Genomic DNA, 21,111 nt, shown 5'->3' with positions numbered 1-21,111 from the left:
GTTTATTCATGGTCAAATAGCAAGAGCACTACTCTATCAACGGGACAGAGGTAAGTATATTTAACGATAACCCTGGGTTAAAGTGAAAAGGGGGCGTAGTCGAGGGGGTCACTAAGAAAACTAATGCAAACAGAGTCCTGGCTCGGATACTACAGTAACCTGAGAACCCCCAGTAAGTTGTTACTTGTTGGTACTTGGTGTTACTTGTTTGGTTTACTTGGAGGTCACTTGTTTGGTTACTTGTGGTTACTTGTCAGTTACATGAGGTTTTCTTGTTGGTTACTTGGTGTTACCATGTTGGTTGCTTACTGGTCACTGTTGGTTACTTTTGGGTACGTGTGGTACTTGTTGTTACTTGTGTAACTTGTTGGTTCTGTGGTCACTTGTTGGTTTACATGTTGGTGTACTTACTGTTCTTGTTGTCACTTGTTGGTCCACTTGTTGGTTACTTGTTGGATACTTGCTGGTTACATTGTTGAATGTTGGTTACTTTGTTGGCATCCTCTTGGTGTCCTGCTAAGCTGCACTTTCTACACTAACGAGCTATTATAAAATCACAAACCCAAACCCCTGTTTTAACAGAGACTTGAGAAAAGCCTGTTTCCCCACCACCCGACCTCAAGTTATTGCGGGTCTCCTCAACCCGCTGGACTGTCCCACACCATATGAAAAAGCAAAACAACCGCAAACGGGGACGAGCAGTACCGCCTGTCAGGGAGGGGACGAGATGGCTTCGTGTGATCGAACGGTGGCCCACAAAGAAGGGGAAGGGCTCTTCGTGGACTGTGGTATTGACAAGGTACACTTCAGAAGTGGGTTTAATTTTCAGTAGGGTGGAGCTTGGATTCTGGTTAGGGTATACACTACACGTGTTTTTACCGATCTCGTGGTGCTTGAATCTAAAATAATATGATGTTAATATAATAATTATTACCCACATCATTAATTCAGAGGTACAGAGTGGACAAGGAACTAACTTCCTGGAATGAGAGTCACAGTTAAAATGGATGATTACGAAGGTGTGCCGCTTATCTTTATCTAGCTTTAATCCTATCAGTAGTATTTCACTCCCCATCACCATATCCAGCCCCCCCCTTCTAAAAACACCCCAGGGCCCAGGTAACAAGCACTACCAAGGTACAGGCAGTATCACCGGACTCACCTCGACAGGAACGGGGACCTACTGGGGCTTACAGGGTTCGTGTAGCAGATTCCTCAGTGCTACCGTTCACTGAGTGCAGCTACAAGGGGGGTTACGATGCTCACTGTGGGCACCTCTGATAAAGGGGACCAGTCGATGACGTTCAAACATTACCGGACATTTCAGGTGGGGGGCCTTTTGGTTGGTTTTACCATAGTTACACTACTAGGTTTCTTTGGTATTTTCATGCTCCATTACCTTTTTTGTTTGTTCTTTGGTATTCAGTGCCCATTACTTTTTTGGTGGTTCTTTCTCGTGCATTTTTTTCATAGATGAATTTTAAGAAAATTAAGTACCTTACTTCACAACAAGACTTTGTGTGCCACAACTTTACAACAAATATCCCCCAAATTGCAGACATGTTTTGATTCCTGGTGGATTACAAGGTCTAGAACCAGTTAATTGAGTCTGATGAGTCCCTTAAGGAAACAGACCCCAGAACTCTGTTCGACTACTATTCATACCTTCCTAACCAGGAAGTAGGACGATCCGCACTGAGGGTTTGTAATTTGTTAAGTTTACTACCAGGGAAGTAGGACTTCCGCACTGAGGGTTTTGTAATTTTGTTAAGTTACCTACCAGGGACGTAGACTATCCGCACTGAGAGTTTGTAAATTTGTTAGTTTACTACAGGGAAGTAGGACTATCCGCACTGAGGTTTGTAAATTTGGTTAAGTGTACTACCAGGGAAGTAGCCTATCCGCACTGAGGTTTGTAATTTGTTAAGTTTACTACCAAGGGAAGTACGACTATCCACTGCAGGTTTGTAATTTTGGTAAGTTTACTACCAGGGAAGAGGACTATCCGCACTGAGGTTTGTAATTTTGGTTTAAAGTTTACTACCAGGGAAGTAGACACTATCCCGCACGAGGTTTGGAATTTGTTAAGTTTACCTACCAGGAAGTAGACTATCCGCACTGAGTTTGTAATTTGTTAAGTTTTACTACCAGTGGAAGTAGGGACTAGCCGCACTGAGGCATTGAAATTTGTTAATTTACTACCAGGGAAGGAGTACTATCCGACGAGAGGTCTGTAATTTGTTTAAGTTTACTAGCCAGGGAAGTAGGACAATACCGCACTGAGGTTTTGATTGTTAAGTTGTACCACCAGGGAATAGGACTATCCGCACTGAGGTTTGTAATTTGTTAAGTTTACTACCAGGGAAGTAGGACTATCCGCACTGAGTTTGTAATTTTGTAAGTTTACTACCAGGGAAGTAGGACTATCCGCACAGGTCTGTAATTTGTTTTTAAGTTTACTACCCGGGAAGTAGGACTTTCCGCACTGAGTTTGTGAGTTGTTAAGTTTTACCACCAGGGCAGTAGGACTATCCGCACTGAGGTTTGAAATTTGTAAGTTTACTACCAGGGAAGTAGGACTATCCGCACTGTAGGATTGTTATTTGTTAAGGTTTACTACCAGGGAAGTAGGACAATCCGCACTGAGGTTTGTTAGTTGTTAAGTTTACTACCAGGGCAGTAGGACTATCGCACTGAGGTTTGTAATTTGCGAAGTTTACTACCAGGGGAAGTAGACGATCCGCACTGAGTTTGTAATTTGGTTAAGTTTAACTACCAGGGAAGTAGACTACCGCTCGAGGTTTGTAAGTTGTTAAGTTTCTACCAGGAAGTAGGACTCATCCGCTGCGTTTTGTACTTTGTTAAGTTTACGACCAGGGAAGTAGGACCTATCCCGCACTGAGGTTTGTACTTAGTTGTTTAAGTTTACTACCAGGGCAGTAGGACTAACCGCACTGAGGGTTGTAAATGTAAGTATAACTCGCCAGGGAAGTAGGGACTATTCGCTCTGAGTTGTAATTGTTAAGTTTACTACCAGGGCAGTAGGACTATCCGCACTGAGGTTTGTAATTTGTTTAAGTTTACTACCAGGAAGTAGGACTATCCGCACTGAGGTTTGTAATTGGTAAGTTTACTACCAGGCAGTAGGACTATCCGCACTGCGGTCTGTAATTTGTTAAGTTTTTACTACCAGGAAGTAGGACAAATCCGCACTGATGTTTGTTATTGTTAAGTTTACTACCAGGCAGTAGGACTATTCGCACTGAGTTTTGGGATAAATTGCAAAGTTACTACCCGGGAAGTAGGACAATCCGCACGAGGTTAGTAATTTGTTTAGTTACTACCAAGGGAGGTAGGACTATCAGCACTGAGGTTTGTAATTTGTTAAGTTTACTACCAGGGAAGTAGGACTATCCGCACTGAGGTTTGTATTTTGTTTAAGTTACTACCAGGGAGAAAGGTCTATCCGCACTGACGGTTTGTTATTTGGTTTAAGTTTACTACCAGGGAAGTAGGACCTCCGCAACAGAGGTTTGTTCTATGTTAAGTTACTATCCAGGGCAGTAGGACTATCCGCACTGAGGTTTGGTAATTTGCTAGTTTAAAAAAAAACTACAGGAGTAGGACTATCCGCACAGCGGTTTGTAATATGTTAAGTTTACTAACCAGGGAAGTAGGACTATCCGCACTGAGGTTTTATTTGTTAAGTTTACTACCAGGAAGGATAGGACTATCCGCACTGAGGTTTTTGTAATTGAGTTAAAGTTACTACCAGGGAAGTAGGACTATCCGCACTGAGGTTTGTAATATGTTAAGTTTTCTACCGAGGGCGTGGACTATCCGCACTGAGGTTTGTCTTTGATAAGTTTACTACCAGGAAGTAGACTATTCCGCACTGAGGTTTGTAATTTTTTTAAGTTGTACTACCCAGGGCATAGGCCTATCCGCACTGAGGTTTGTAATTTGTTAAGTTTGATAACTGTGAATAGTTTGAGGAGGTTTAGTTAGATTTAGTTAGATTACAGATAATCTGAAAGATTAATGTGACTGATCAGCGTAAACAGCGTAGTTGAGAGAAATCCAATTAAGAAATGTTCAGATTATTTTCTACGCTTTTATTTATTTACTTTATAAAGTACCTCCTAAATCGTTAATTCTCAGAGGCCATTAATGATTACCTGACCGGTTTGCGGAAACAACAAATCCGACAATCGGCATGGACTGAAAGCTAAAATTTGACAGTCAAATTGTGAAGTCTTAGAGAATTCTAGGAACGACCAGTGACAAAGCAATGCAGATTTTCTTGGGCTTTCAAGGACTCCAAAGGGAGTGGTGGGGGCAAAAATCAAAAGTTTGCTTACCCTAATATCTCCCGTAGTGGTCTGCTTTTTGATACCGCCGAGTTACTCACAGTTTAGGCAGGAGCGGGATGTTCAGTAATATTTAATGTTTTTAGTTTGTTCCATAATCCTCAGTTTGGTAGAATACACTTATTATAACAGACAGGAATTAGGGTTTGGTTCTAATTTATTTTTCATAATAAAATGGTGTTATAGATAAATTGGTGTGGTTTACTATATTAGCTAGGTTTTTAAAGAATATATCTTATAACATACTGTCCGTTTTATTAATATATTATTATTTTAAATATTTTATCTTATTAGTACTTGTATTATAGAAGCACGCCTACTGGTTAAATAGCTGTCCTCTAAAATTAATAAATTTTAACATCCTCCATGTAACTGCAATTGTTTAAAATGTTGCCGCCCGAATGTTCAATTAACCAACAGCTATCATTATCTGGAAGCATAAAAGATGACCACAGAAATAATAAACGTATAGAAGTTAGCGGATTTCATACAACCGAAACCGGAAAGTTATGCCTGTCACTGACTGTGCCGGAGCCTCAAACAGATTTCATACCAGGTCCGTACATTGTAAGTCTTTGTTTCTTATAGATATTTGCTCTGGTTTTTAAGTTCAATGAGTTTAAATGAATTTCAATTCCAAAGGTTGATATTAAAGAAGAAGAGATTTTTGAAGTAGGAGCTTTTCTGCGTCCCTCACCGAAATTTTGACCAGTGCTGTGACCAATCAGTCACGAGGTCGGTTGAGAAAGTGACACCAGTCGCATCAAGGTACTGGAACAGTATATCCGGAGAAACACTTTGATGCAAGAAAATTTTTGAATATTCCTACCGTAGGACATACTCGAATTTTAGCTTTTCACACCCCAAATTTCACGTTTTCACTGATATAGCATTGTCACTAAGGATGGCAAAAACCGTACGATCGAGGTAAAACGGTATTCCCAAAGAAATCTTTGATAAACTGAAAAACCATCAGAAAGAATGTAATTTTGTTGAGTTCCCAATATATTTGCCCTTAAAAAAAATTTAAAATGTTCGTTTAACTTTCCATAGGCTAGCGAGGACGTGAATACGAACAAGTAGACATTGACGAACACAGTGCCGTTCTCAGACGAGAAACTAATGTAGGTATGAATTGTGGCTGAAACGCCAATAAATGTTCTAGCTGTTGCAGAGTATATATCGCGGCACAACCATTGCGAGTGTTGCAACTTCTTCGTTATTTAAGTTCCACATTGTCTTTTGTGTAAATTTGGCCTTTCATATTTTGTTTCTACCCCGACCCATTCTGGCCCTCATCTTTATCTTTTATTTTTTTCCCCTTAAAACCCCTCGACCATGCCTGGGTAACATCCTGGGTAACATCTTGGTAACATCCTGATTCCTGGCATGTTTCAAACAAAGATTGCCCCCAGGGATGGATGGCCCGCTAGTTGACAAGGACCAGTACCCGAGATCAGATATAGACGTTGTAGCAGTGCGGACTGCCAGACAGCAAGTAATCAGACTTACTAACGATATGCGGGGTGTCATGGGACGTATTGAGAGGGCGCTCTACAAACTACACGAACTAGCTCCTCCAAACCAGGTTAGAAAATTAACTGTATTAAGAATTACTAACTACCCAACCTTACAACCTACTCTCCCCAGCAAATTTAAAACTTTTTTACCGTTTTCAGTCCAAAATTTCTGACTGACGAAAATGGCATTAAAATCTAATATATTTAGTATGGATGTGGGGCGTGAGCAGGAGTGTAGGAATGATTAACTTCACGAGGGGGCCAAAATCTTAAAGTTTTTCTAATTTAGCACGCACTTTGGCCACAGCCTGGATTTCAAAAACAGCAAAACTTTCAGCGTGAGCCATGCCTGTTAAAAGTTGTACGTTTATAGCAGTATGGCCTAAGTGAAGGCTGCATCTTGTCCAAATTCTTTTGGCAGATGGATACTATTACCAATGGCAACATTTTTTTAATGATTACTGATGACGACTACTCTAAGACAGACGACACTGCGAAGAGTGTGACGAATTGGACATTTTTATTGTTTTTTTCTGAATCTGGTGTAGTATCATTGTATCATTGCTTCATTGGCTTTATTGAATTAATGATGAATGGCCAAAACAATAAGTTCGAATAGAAATGCTTACGTTTAAACTGATAATCAGGTTCCTAGTCGGAATTATGTTCGCGCTTCGGAATTCAGTGTCTATCGGAATCTCTTGCGCAATCTTTCCTAATTAGGGTTGAAATTCAGTGCTATTGTACCGGCCATTTGATTGTAACAGGCTTTTCGTGATTGAGAATATATTTCCTTATGTACAGCTAACTCTATTATTAAGTCTTTAAAATCACGATGTAAAGTATCTGACTAATTGTTATTAATAGATTATGTTACTTAAGAGTATTACGCGGCCCTGAGAGTATTTAATACATGAGAATATGTGTTAGGTATTGAATGTAATATTTCTGTGTGGACAGCATAATCTTTAGCCTATGATAATTCAATAAAGTAGATCTTAACTTGATTTGCGTTGCATTGTTCAATCTATCCAGTTTATTTCGTGACTTGTCTTGTTGACAGTTTCCTCTTTAACTTTATATGGATAGTTATAGAACACCTGTTATGTTATGAACACCTCCCTATCCAAAAACTTAGAACTTTAAAACCGTATGGTATTAACTCATGTGATCCTTATGGTGTGCCTCTCTTAGTCTTATTTGAAAATAAACCTTTTGATAGTGGTCCCTAAATTATTGTATCCTCTATGCATGGACTAGTATATTCACTACTAGTTGGGGCCTCACAACCCCCCACACCCGAGTGCTTTTCATCCTTTTGTAAATTAGAGTTACTATTTTTCATGGTTTTATTGGAGTTTTAACCCCTTTCTTATATTTATAGGTACTGATGATGGGCGAAAATATTTTACCGATGCTTTAAAGAATTTTTTGGAAACTTTTGGAACTCATTCGTTGTTTGATCTGGATAGTTATAGACTATCGTTATAACTTGTATGTTGGTAGTAACTCACTAGTAACTCACTAGAACTCACTAGAATTACAATACTTTACCGACTACTGCACATTCTGTGGCCATCGTGTAACGTTTTAATTTCGGAAGGGAGGACCTTACGTTCTATGTGAATCTAACACAAGTAATTCAGTGTAATGGATCAGTATCATCTATATCAACGGAACGGAAAAGAGATCTTCGACAAATACTGTTCGTCAACAGAAAATCGGCCTGTAATGCTTCCTAGAGCCCCTAATCAAAAGTATATCGACGTTTACCCCGAAGAAGGTGAACCAGGACCAAGTTTCGCTCAAGATATCCAGCAGCAGTTAAACTACGAGGCAGAAGTAGTTGTTTATAGATCTCTACAGGATTCTGATGAAAATATTATAGTTCTCCACAATTTTCAGTTCACACATCACCAATATCGGTTGTGTGACAAAAAGCATGTGAGGAAAGGTTGTCGGAAATGTAAAAGCGCTTCCAATGTTGATGGTGAATGTGACTTTTTGGTAATTGGTGAAACTTTCTTCGTTTTGATTGAAGTGAAGAATATAAAAAATAATCTTCCAGAGGGGAAAAAAAGACAAAGTTGAACAGTCGCGAATATTGTCAGGGACATTCAACAAATCAGTCCAACAAAGAAAGAAAACGACCCAGCTTATTAAAGCAATAGGGAAACGCTCAAAAGTGCTACAGTTCACTGCTTATCCTGGGTTCAGCAAAGAATTTCACGAAGAATTTCCATTGAAGCCTAACGAGATTGACACCATAATCTTCAAGGACGATTTAAACAATTTCGGCACTTGGTGGGAAAAGAATGTGAAAGAGAAGAATGTGAAAGATTTCGTATTGGATGAACATATGTATGCAGGATTTCGCTCTAAACATGAGAAAATTCGGAACATGCTCCTCGCTATTTGGTGCACCGAGAAAGATAACTGTGATCAATCTAAGTGCAGCTTAGGAAGGTGCATACTAGATATCGACGAGAAGTTACGTAGTGGGAAGTTTGTATACAGGAACAATAATCCTAATGTTGTATCAGCACCAGATGATATCATCAGAGAGTGCCTAGGGGTGGACAATTTGACAAAGCAGCAACATGATTTATATACTTCTGAGGAAAATTGTGTACTTATTGAAGGGCCTGCGGGGGCAGGTAAAAGTGTTGTATTGATTGCTAAAGCTATACAACTAGCCAAGTCAAGTGACAACAATAAAGTGATATTTTTTTCTTTTATACAACGATTACGGTTACCAACCATTTATGAGAAAACTTTTGAAAAAGCGCAAATACGTTTTCATACAATAAACATGATAAAACATGGTAGGATAAACTGTCTAAACGTATCTGAGCTTATTGATATTATATCTAACGTTGATAGTGAAGTTAAGGTTATTTTGGTGCAAGGAATGCATTGTGAAATGATTTTAGATACTACATTACAGTCGATCATAACCATAATCAGTAATCTGGAGGATGAATATAATGTTTTTATAGACGATTTCCAGTGTATCTATAATGACTTTGTTAGACCATCATCAGCTTCAGGTGGTCCGGGCAACGATATTAGGAGTATTTTGGTTGCGCATTTTAAAGACAATTTTCTTGTAGCCCTAATGTATGATGTGGTTATGTTATCTGCATGTTGTAAATACGTATGGTTGGCCGTAGATTTCTTGCAAAGCCTCCCATACATGGACGGGGAGAAATATGACATGCGTGGAATTCGTTTTTTAGTTGAATCTGCACTTTTTGATGGATGGTTAATATGTCATTTGCCATCGAATTTAAGAAATACGTGCGATTTGTCGAATGTATTATCCATTTTGAGAAATAATCGTTGCACTGAAGGTGCACCATGTCCAACCGGGATACATGATATTCCAGCTCAAGTCAAAGGACATTCATTCATGGACCAAGGACTTCCTTCTTTGTTTTAAGAAATTTCAACCTAGATTCGATTATTAGTTGTTTATACAAAGAACTGAAAAAAGTTAGTCACGATGGAATATTGAATTTGCCGGATGCGGATGTTTGTGCTATTTCTAATTTCCCTCAAATTTCTGAAATTTTTAACTGTTGTAGAGTAATCTTTCAACGATTTGCTTATTCAGCTGAATGGCCAGCTGTTATTGTATTGCATGAAATGAGCGATAAAATTAATCCTATGGATATAGTTTCGCTGAACTTATCAATGTCTCGAGCTAGAGTATATTGCTCTGTTATATTATTTCCTAAAGATGGTGAACAATTAAATGATTATTATTTAGATACATTTTTGGACAAGCTAAAAGGGCATGCTTCGATAACAGAATGCTCTTAAACTTTAATACGAATATCAATGTATAGCTATACTCTAGCTATACTCTATTTTCGCAAGAGTGAAATTCTTAAAAGATTGCAGAAAGACTGCATACAGAGTTTTCGTATCCTGTCAAGCCCCCACTTCCAATGGACATACTGTTAGTTCTTAAATCTTACGTCTTCCAACACTGTGTACTTACAAACGCTTTGTGCATGTATCGAAACCACGATCCGGTGCACCTATAGATTAATCAGTATTTGAAATTGGCTCATTTATGGACATTTTTGTTTGTGTTAATCTTTTAATGATGAATATCTAAAGTTGAGTAATTTGTTTTGTAGGTTTTACAAATTTGGGAATCAGGCTTTTTTTAACGGTTCGCCTTAATTCGCCTAAATTCTTAAAACTGAGAAAATCAAGCCGGTAATCACACTATATAATGACAACACTATATAATGACAAGCACTTTATAATGACAGCTGATCTTTGTCATAATATAGTCTGCAAAACGGACTATATAATGACAACACTATATAATGACAAGTTTATCTTATATCGACTTTTCCTTACTTGTAGAATATTACTAAACCAAATAATCTTATTTAAGTAAAATAGAAATATAGTACAATCGAAATATCATAAAATCCCAATATCGTAAAACCGATAATATCAATAATCAAATGTCGAGGGGGGGGGGCCAAGTGGATATTTGTAGATATTTGGATAATGTCATCCACTTTTTTCGTGAATTATCCATTACAATAATCTACAAATATCTACATTTATCTACAAAAAATGTATATCTCAAATATGTGCCCAGAAATTCTACTGAATTTTTGGAGATAAATGTATAAATTTGTAGAATTTGTAGAATTTTCGTGAATTATCCATTGACAATAATCTACAAATATCTACATTTATCTACAAAAAATGTAATCTCAAATATGTGCCCAGAAATTCGACTGAATTTTTGGAGATAAATGTATAAATTTGTAGAATGTCATCCACTTTTTTCGTGGATTATCCACTCTACATTAATCTACAAATATCTACAAATATCCACTTGGCCCCCCCCCCCCCTGTCGAATTCATAGTGCAGCAGAAACAGCAGAGAGATAATCGATGACTTCGTACTCCTGGTTATCGTAGACTTGCACGAAGGATTCCAGAAGGGAGTCGTACCTTATCCACTTGGCTGCTCTCTGGGGTGTAGGTCTTCTCATCAGTCTTTCCGTGATCTTCTGGTCTGTTAGTTCTTGCTCTAGTTTGAGGGCTTCAAGGAATTTCCAGGTGGTAGGATTTGAACACTGGAAGTCCTGAACTTCAGCAACGATCCGTTTAGTTGATGTGTCCGATGCCGCTGCACGTTCCTTCATCATCTTCTTAGAGCGATGGACCAGGATCTCTGCTCTTTGTTCATCGTGGTTGTGGTTCGGAGAGTTCTTTACTGTCTGTTCATGAAGCACCAGACGAGCCAGACAGGAACAACACAGATCCAGTAGGTCTTCGTGACTCCGTCAGTTCCGTTCCTCTTTCTGTTTAAGGTGTAGCGTTGACCATCCACGAGAGCGTTGTCCTTTCCTCGTTTACCAGTAGTGTATTCAACACCAACGAGCTCCAACAAGTACTCATGTTTCCACTTGAGTACTTGGATCACAGCTTGCCTTAAAATATTTGAGATGACGGATCAGCTAGTGATGATCTGTGGCACGTTCGATGTTACGCGACCTTACCATTTGAAGGCATGGGTCACATCCTTTTAGGTAAATTTGCAGCCGTCATTATATAGTGTGCAAAACGCACTTTATAATGACAGGACTATATAGTGATAAGTCATTATAAAGTGCTTGTCATTATATAGTTTTGTCATTATATAGTGCGGGAATCAAGCCATAAAAACTCAAATTTTTCTCTCAGCCAAATTTGAAAACTTTTATCAAACACGATTGATACCAACCAAAAGATCTTGCCAGCCTTTTAACATATTAAAGTAATTAAAATGTTTTACCTTACAAAGTACAAACTGATTAGCCTTTACAAACTGATCAGCCCAACATTACTGTATTGTATGTGTACATTGTACTATTTGTAAACGTTTCAAATCAATTAAATCAGCTTCAATTGTGTAAAGAACAAAAACAAAACCATATACGGGTACTTAGTTGAAACAAATTGAATTCGCCGCTCTTGAAAAAATACGTGAGTTGCCCAATTACAAATCTTATGCATCTTTCACAACTAGCGTCTATCATGATAATACCTAAGTCTGCGCGAAAATCTCAGTGAATTGTCGGGAAGTAAGTAGCGCACCCCCCCCCCCCCCCCCCCCCCCCCCTTTCATCAACAACAATGCAGTGTCAATGTTCATTACCCTAACAGTTTAACATAATCTGTAACCACCCTCTATCTAGAGTGAGGGTACCGAAACAAGAGAGCGAGTATTACCCCCAACAAGACCCCCCTTCCTACGGGTACACGGAGTGATTCCCAACTCTCCCGCGCATTCTAGTGGACTTAGGGACGAGGATACTATCTGCCAGATAGGATCTCTTCACAGAGACAACTTTACTAGTGAGTATCTTATATTTATATAGTGCGCAACTGTTATTTGCTTTACTAGTGAGTATCTTAGTAAATACTTGCGTTTTTACCTTTTTAGTTTATATCTACCATATTAGTAAATCTTCGATTATTTATTTTTATCTCTCTCTCAATTAATAATAATCACTGAATTTGAATTTTACACCTTATTTATCCATTCAAGCAGGGCCGTGAATTTAGATCTCAACCTTTCACGGCTGTAATCTCCCTTGTACTCAAAACCCCACTTTCAGATCTTGGAGATGTAGCGGAGGTGGTTAAACTTAGTGTTAACAAAGCTGTACCCGTAAAACTTATCAGAGGTGGAACTCCTAAGACGATCGCACTGAAACCCCGTCCTTGGCAGGGCCGGGGCGTGCTCGGGTGCAATGTAGCTGAACTTACTGTTGAGATTTGAGTTAGAAACTATCTTAGAGGACGCTCAACTCAAAACATTTCATACTGAGAACAATTTGTATTTATTTTGTTGACGGTATTCCGTGAAGGTTTTTGTATTCAGAAAGCTTATGTATCCTATTTAATGGAGAAACACATTTTATTTATTCCAGAGAATTGATAATTAGTGAATTAATTAATTAATTAATTACAATTATAATTATAATTATAATCATTAGTCTGGTACAGTGGTGTATTTTTCTTCTGTTACATTTTTGATTCTCGCAATTCCGAAATGCATTTCTAATACTTAAATACCGATAAATTCTGATAAATTGTGGTTCAACGAACCTAATGCTCATTGCTCAATCTTCATATCACTGTTGTTAATCCTCTACTTCTGATTTATGTATTGATTAAATTTGTTAATTAATAATTAACGTATTAAATTTAATTAATGTAGGATGAGGTTGGTTGGTCTGACAGGGGGTATAGCGTCCGGAAAAACTTCCGTAGCTAGTGTTCTCAAGGAACACGGAGTGGCTGTTCTCTCTTGTGATGCTGCCGCTAAACAAGGTTAGTTCAGGATGAAGTCACGTTGGTCCAGGTCACGTGGGTCTTTTTGGGGCAAATTAGGTGTTAAGTGTAAAGACTTAAGAATTAGATGAGCTTTGAGGGTAACCGTCTTCTAGCCCCAGAATCTTGTGCCCCAGAACAATGTGCCTCAGAACCTTGTGCCCCAGAACCTTGTGCTCCAGAACCTTGTGCCCCAGAACCTTGTGCCCCAGAACTTTGTGCCCCAGAACCTTGTGTCCCAGAACCTTTTGCCCCAGAACTTTGTGCCTCAGAACTTTGTGCCCCAGAACCTTGTGCCCCAGAACTTTGTGTCCCATAACCTTGTGCCCCAGAACTTTGTGCCTCAGAACTTTGTGCCCCAGAACCTTGTGCCCCAGAACTTTGTGCCCCAGAACATTGTGCCCCAGAACCTTGTGCCCCAGAACCTTGTGCCCCAGAACTTTGTGCCCCAGAACCTTGTGCTCCAGAACTTTGTGCCCCAGAACATTGTGCCCCAGAACTTTGTGCCCCAGAACATTGTGCCCCAGAACCTTGTGCCCCAGAACCTTGTGCCCCAGAACTTTGTGTCCCAGAACCTTGTGCCCCAGAACTTTGTGCCTCAGAACCTTGTGCCTCAGAACCTTGTGCCCCAGAACCTTGTGCCCCAGAACCTTGTGCCCCAGAACCTTGTGCTCCAGAACCATGTACCCAAGAGCCTTGTGCCCCAGAACCTTGTGCCCCAGAACCTTGTGCCCCAGAACCTTGTGCCTCAGAACCATGTGCCCCAGAACCTTGTGCCCCAGAACCTTGTGCTCCAGAACCTTGTGCCCAAGAACCTTGTGCCCCAGAACCTTGTGCTCCAGAACCTTGTGCTCCAGAACCTTGTGCTCCAGAACCTTGTGCCCCAGAACCTTGTGCCTTAGAACCTTGTGCTCCACTAGTGTTACAAGATTAAGTAAATATAATTTGGGTTGTTGTTAAGATAAGCTGGGGCAGGACGTCGTGAACCAATTTATTTCATTTGTTTTTGCTCCATAGTAACCATGCATAGTAACCATAGTAACTTCATTTGTTTTCTCCATACGATAATTTTAGCTCATTTTTTTCAGTGGTCGAACAAGGGTGTCCTGGCTACAAGAAGGTTATTGCTAAGTTTGGGGAAGCTATTCTCCTTCCTTCCGGGGAAATAGATCGAGTTAAACTGGGTTAGTGAAATTTAAAATTTTGCTTAATTAAGTTAATTTTGTAAGAGAATTAAGTTAGGGCTTTTGTTTCGTGAGAGAATTAAGTTAGGGCTTTTGTTTCGTGATAGAATTAAGTTAGGGCTTTTGTTTCGTGAGAGAATTAAGTTAGGGCTTTTGTTTCGTGAGAGAATTAAGTTAGGGCTTTTGTTTCGTGAGAGAATTAAGTTAGGGCTTTTGTTTCGTGAGAGAATTAAGTTATGGCTTTTGTTTCGTGAGAGAATTAAGTTAGGGCTTTTGAAATAGCTAAATTTCAATGGAGAAGCATAAATATAAATAAAGCAACCATTGTCTGGAGCTTTCTCAATTTAGTTTGATTTGATTAAGCTTTGGACAATTTGTAATTTGACACTGACAATCAAATACTCAATTATATTATTAAGTTCACTTGATTGATATTGAATGATTTAGGAACAGAAATAAATAACTACTAATAGGCCCTCAAAACACCACATTAACACTGTACCAAATAGATCTGTGCCCCCAAAATTTCAAAAACGTAAAATGATGAAAACTACTGGCAATGCTCAAACTACGCCTTTAGCCAACAACTAACAATATTTAAGTACCATCCAACCCTAAAGTCTTCTTCCACCCACACCGTACCCATCACTGCAAACGAACCACCTATTCTTTGATCATTTTCTCCAGCAGAGGCAAGCTAGCTGTAAGCTCAGGAATGTTTTTCTCGCATCTCTTGGTGTCAATAACCAGACGTTTGAGAAGGAGATCCTTCTCGAAGAGCTCCTTCCTGCAGCTCAGTCTAGTGTTGATACAGTTAGCCTCGTTCTTTAGAAGCGCCTCTCTTCCTTTCTGGACCTTATTTTCCCAGGTCTTCACCTGGAAGTTACATTTAGATTTAATGTTGTCCAGTCTGTTCATTTCGGTTTCGTAGATCTTCTGGGTCTCCTCCCTTTCGTTTTTATTGTGCTCCACTTCAGCCTTGAGCTCCTCGATTTGCAATTTGTGGATCTCAACTGGGTCACATTTCTTCTCAATGTTCACTTTCTTGGTGCACAACTTAGACTCCTGGAACTGGAGTTTCTGCTTGTTACGTCTCTGAACGTCATAGTCTTCTTCCTGTGCCTTCTTCTTCTGCTCATGTTCCGTCTTCAGAGAGACAACTGTACATTCCAGCTGAGAATTTTTAGTCATGAGAGCAGCTGCCTCCTCCTTCAGAGCTTCCACATCTAGCTGCAACTTCTCAATCTCCGCTTCTGCTGTTCGTGAATCCTCGATAATCTTGGTGCGGGTGTCCTCGGTCAGACGATCAACGGCTCTTTTTTCCAGTCTCAGCTCTTCATGCTTGATTTTCAGTTGGTCCAGTTCGCAAGACATGTTTTTAGAGTGTTTCCTACAAAGTGTTGCATTAATCAAAATGTGGTTTGGAAATTAGTATTACAGGAAAAATTGTCAAACGTTGCTAAAAATTGCCTAAAAATTGCCAAAAATTGCTAAATAAAGGTTTTGAAATAAAAATTCTAAACAGAAATATACGTTTATATTCTGACAAATTGACTGAGTAATGGTACACGTGTCAGCGGGAAGTATTTATACTCACTCTAGTTAATCAGCTTGATTGTTAGTTATCATTCCTCCAATCGCGCTTTCCCTCCATTTATCTGCAATTATTTTTTTAATGAGAGCAGAAACTTCCACCAAACTTAAAATTCAATGTAATTAAAGTTCCCAATCCTTATATTAATCCTATTTTTTTCTAATTTGATAATCAGTACATTAATTGCTTGTCCATTAATTTAATAATTGAAAATTTGCGATAAGAATTAACACGAAACATTGCTTATTAAAATATGGTATTTTGTATTAATATTATTGGGCCAATTTGTGGGACTGCAATATCGAATTACGTCATAAGATTATGTAAATCGTGCCTTAACACAATTGGTTAAGGTTTTGAGAGGAGAGCTATATTTTTGTCAGACACGTCACAGCTGCGCTTTTCCAATCAGTATCCTGCTGCAACCAAGTAAATCACACAATCTTCACGTCAAAACAAATAGGGCTCACCTCAGAGGTGGGTAAGGTGAGGGAGTTCAGGGAGGTCAGGAAGGTGGGGAAGTTGGGGGAGGTGAGTCACCTCCCCACCACTACCCAATCTATTAAAATAGCTAAAGTTAACTTGATTGACAGTAGATAAGTCTTATATGTACGTACAATTAACTGGTTACACTTACTATTAAGTATTAGGGCTCCTGTCTAGAAAGGGCCAGCTCCAATGACCGATATAGCTCTAGACTCAGATTATCTTGAATTCAATTGTGAGCATTGCATTGCCACTATGAAACCATTTTCGCGCATGTAAATTTATTTTTCAAGTGGTATTGAGTTTACATTTGATATGAGTAGGAGAGTAATGTAATTGTGTAATACATAATTACTAATTCGTTATAATACACAATTAGTTATGATACATAATTAGTTATGATAAATAATTAGCGCAAAATTCAAAATACTTTTAACTCGAGTATTACTATTATTTTGCTGTAATCTTAAACGTCAAATTATAATATTTTGAGCTAAAATTGAGCCTTCTGAACGACTTCTGATGAGTCTGTAAATGAAATAAATAAAATACGCGGGGTTGCTTGCCAGCATTTTGATCTATCGCTGTTTTCAGGTGATTTGGTGTTTAATGATGCAGAAACCAGGTAACCAGGTAACCAGGTAACCAGGTAACCAGGTAACCAGGTAACCAGGTAACCAGGTAACCAGGTATCACCTTTTTCAGGTGATTTGGTGTTTAATGATGCAGAAAACAGAGATGCTCTCAACAAATGTATCCATCCTGAGATTGCTAAGGTCATTAGACGTCACATCATCTGGCACTTTATCAAAGGTAGGCTCAGTTGGGCTCAGTTTATATTTACTAGCAGGTCTAACCTTGAAGTGGTGTCAAGACTCAAGAGACTAAAATAAGTATTACCTATTTAATTCGCGTTTTTGACAGCACGTCTTGGGGGTCCAAATTTTGGGCACTCAAATTATTATTCCTTGTCCAAGTTGTTATTTTTTTCATGCTGATTTGAAGGCCATTAAAGTATCTGAACCTGCGGGAAGGACACCGTTAAATGAACATTTGTTGGGTTATGCAAAAACTTAATATGTTTTTTACTTACTGGGAGAAGTTTTGTAACAGTTAAATGTTACTAATGTTATCCGATCCCCAGGAACGACGATAGTTGCTGTAGACATACCTCTTCTGTACGAGAGTTGCAACATTAATCCCTTCCTTCACTCCATTGTTGTTGTTTACTGGTGAGTTTCTTCTTTCTGCCAGGGATATAATTATTATGATTAACACCTCAACTGGTAAGAATGGTAGAGATTGATTCATACAATATAAACGGTTATAGGACACGTCCCAAAACCAAAATGATACGATAGTCGATACCTCCCCCAACGCATTTTTAAAACTTCTTATCGTTAAATCGAGTAAATAATATTCAGCACAGCCGAACAGCAAAAGGTAAGGCTGATGGACCGGAATGATCACTTTACCGAAGAGGAGGCTCAGGCTAGAGTAGACTCTCAGCTTTGTATTGAGGAGAAGAGAAAGAGGGGCGATCACGTGATTGATAATACCGGACTTTTCTCTGAAACTGGTAAGATTATTGATAATACCGGACTTTTCTTTGAAACTGGTAAGATTATTGATAATACCGGACTTTTTTCTGAAACTGGTAAGATTATTGATAATACCGGACTTTTCTCCGGAACTGGTAAGATTATTGATAATACCGGACTTTTCTCTGAAACAGGTAAGATTATTGATAATACCGGACTTTTCTCTGAAACTGGTAAGATTATTGATAATACCGGACTTTTCTCCGGAACTGGTAAGATTATTGATAATACCGGACTTTTCTCTGAAACTGGTAAGATTATTGATAATACCGGACTTTTCTCTGAAACTGGTAAGATTATTGATAATACCGGACTTTTCTCTGAAACTGGTAAGATTATTGATAATACCGGACTTTTCTCTGAAACTGGTAAGATTATTGATAATACCGGACTTTTCTCCGAAACTGGTAAGATTATTGATAATACCGGACTTTTCTCTGAAACTGGTAAGATTATTGATAATACCGGACTTTTCTCTGAAACTGGTAAGATTATTGATAATACCGGACTTTTCTCTGAAACTGGTAAGATTATTGATAATACCGGACTTTTCTCTGAAACTGGTAAGATTATTGATAATACCGGACTTTTCTCCGAAACTGGTAAGATTATTGATAATACCGGACTTTTCTCTGAAACTGGTAAGATTATTGATAATACCGGACTTTTCTCTGAAACTGGTAAGATTATTGATAATACCGGACTTTTCTCTGAAACTGGTAAGATTATTGATAATACCGGACTTTTCTCCGAAACTGGTAAGATTATTGATAATACCGGACTTTTCTCTGAAACTAGTAAGATTATTGATAATACCGGACTTTTCTCTGAAACTGGTAAGATTATTGATAATACCGGACTTTTCTCCGGAACTGGTAAGATTATTGATAATACCGGACTTTTCTCTGAGACTGGTGAGATTATTGATAATACCGGACTTTTCTCCGAAACTGGTAAGATTATTGATAATACCGGACTTTTCTCTGAAACTGGTAAGATTATTGATAATACCGGACTTTTCTCTGAAACTGGTAAGATTATTGATAATACCGGACTTTTCTCCGGAACTGGTAAGATTATTGATAATACCGGACTTTTCTTTGAAACTGGTAAGATTATTGATAATACCGGACTTTTCTCTGAAACTGGTAAGATTATTGATAATACCGGACTTTTCTCTGAAACTGGTAAGATTATTGATAATACCGGACTTTTCTCCGGAACTGGTAAGATTATTGATAATACCGGACTTTTCTCTGAGACTGGTGAGATTATTGATAATACCGGACTTTTCTCCGAAACTGGTAAGATTATTGATAATACCGGACTTTTCTCTGAAACTGGTAAGATTATTGATAATACCGGACTTTTCTCTGAAACTGGTAAGATTATTGATAATACCGGACTTTTCTCTGAAACTGGTAAGATTATTGATAATACCGGACTTTTCTCTGAAACTGGTAAGATTATTGATAATACCGGACTTTTCTCCGAAACTGGTAAGATTATTGATAATACCGGACTTTTCTCTGAAACCGGTAAGATTATTGATAATACCGGAATTTTCTCTGAAACTGGTAAGATTATTTTGTGTGATGAGATTTTCGTGAATTTGGGTGATCTTTGATGTTGGCTATTTATCCATGACGAATCTATTATAGTGACAAATAGTGACATATGATTATGATGAGACCAAAATATTTGTATACCTTTAAGTTTAATAAATGTGTCGTCTATCCTACCGAAATGTAGATCCTGTCCTTCACCCCGCACAGCAACTTATCGTAATCAGTAGTCAATAACTAGACAGGGTTATTGAAAATTACAAAGAATAAAATGGCGTCTGGACTTGGGACCAGCTCATAGTACATTTCATTAATGCCCTCTGAAAACCATTCTGCTAGCTAAAAAATGATATTGTTAGGTAAAACGTACTGAAAATTAATGTGTTATCTTTCAGAGCGACAAGTTGCAGCACTGGTTCCCCACCTCAAAGATGGAATAGTTCCTATACAGAAGATAATACTTCTGGGCTTGTTTGCTTTGATTGTGTTCATAGTATGGTCTAAAATGTTTTAGGACATTGTGACAGTTTATGTTCTAATATGATAAGATTCTTTCGCAAAAAAATGTTTGCATGAAATGTTTGTATTTTGCTACTGGTCTAATTTGTTAACCGTTTTGAAGATCTGATTTTCGTTTTATGCGCATGTCTTGAGGTACTTTTTGAATAAAATTCTAATTTGTATTCACTTGATTAAATAATTTCAGAAAAACTTTTATCAATTAAAAAATACAGATTTAACAATTTATTCAAATATTATCCGGTAATTGGCCAATCCCTGTGCGCGGCGTTCTTTTCAAGCTTCTTGAACAATAGTCGCAACTAGATTTCGACCGTTCTCAGATATAAACCCTGACCTGGGTACCAGTGTACCAGTGTACCAGTTGCAAAACTAACGTTACAGAGTAGCTTAATGATTATATTAATTACGGATTTGATGTTTGAGAATATGCATATTTAAATTGGCTTGCTTATTGCTCCAACTAAATGATTTGAATTAAAGTAATTGTGTTCAGATCATATATAATTTATTTCGTAGTTCGTTTAAATATTAAACCTTCCTTTGATTCCTATATAATGATACTTTTGAAGTGTTTTCTGAGTTTCTGGTGGTTTATTGTTAATCGTTGTGTGGTATATATCAATAAATCTTCCTATGATTACTATATTATGATATAATTAAAGTTTTAATTTTTTCTGAATAGATTTGTTTTTGAGATCATGATTTAGTTGTTTGTTGCTGGATATTTTCACCTCACCCTTTAGAACCGCTCTGACGTGGTTAGTACCTGACACTTGTGTCAGTTACTAACCATATGGGCGGTATACAAGCACATTATTTCATTTCATTCGTAGTTGAACACATACAAATGGATAATATGACCAATGAATATGACTCGTTTTTGTGAATTTAAACATTTGCCCAAATTTTT

At 38.2% G+C, this 21,111-nt stretch overlaps 2 protein-coding genes across 2 annotated transcripts; both read left to right on the top strand.

Annotated features, from left to right (window-relative positions):
* Nucleotides 1–5,455: 5,455 nt before the first annotated feature.
* LOC134820901 (26S proteasome non-ATPase regulatory subunit 9-like) lies at nt 5,456–12,872 on the top strand. Its single transcript, XM_063831547.1, has 4 exons — nt 5,456–5,498; nt 5,786–5,958; nt 12,109–12,268; nt 12,532–12,872. Exons 2-4 carry the CDS (start codon nt 5,788–5,790, stop codon nt 12,693–12,695), a joined length of 495 nt encoding a protein of 164 aa, XP_063687617.1. The 5' UTR covers nt 5,456–5,498; nt 5,786–5,787; the 3' UTR covers nt 12,696–12,872.
* Nucleotides 12,873–13,131: 259 nt separating this feature from the next.
* Nucleotides 13,132–21,109, top strand: LOC134821119 (dephospho-CoA kinase-like). Its single transcript, XM_063831783.1, has 6 exons — nt 13,132–13,249; nt 14,338–14,433; nt 17,219–17,326; nt 17,658–17,745; nt 17,938–18,092; nt 20,075–21,109. Exons 1-6 carry the CDS (start codon nt 13,138–13,140, stop codon nt 20,191–20,193), a joined length of 678 nt encoding a protein of 225 aa, XP_063687853.1. The 5' UTR covers nt 13,132–13,137; the 3' UTR covers nt 20,194–21,109.
* The last annotated feature ends 2 nt before the right edge of the window (nt 21,110–21,111 follow it).

This window comes from Bolinopsis microptera, chromosome 9, assembly GCF_026151205.1.
Source record: "Bolinopsis microptera isolate Bmic1 chromosome 9, MBARI_Bmic_1.0, whole genome shotgun sequence".
NCBI classification, from domain to species: domain Eukaryota; kingdom Metazoa; phylum Ctenophora; class Tentaculata; order Lobata; family Bolinopsidae; genus Bolinopsis; species Bolinopsis microptera.
Note: the sequence above shows the minus strand (reverse complement) of the source record. Positions and strands in the feature narration are given on the sequence as shown.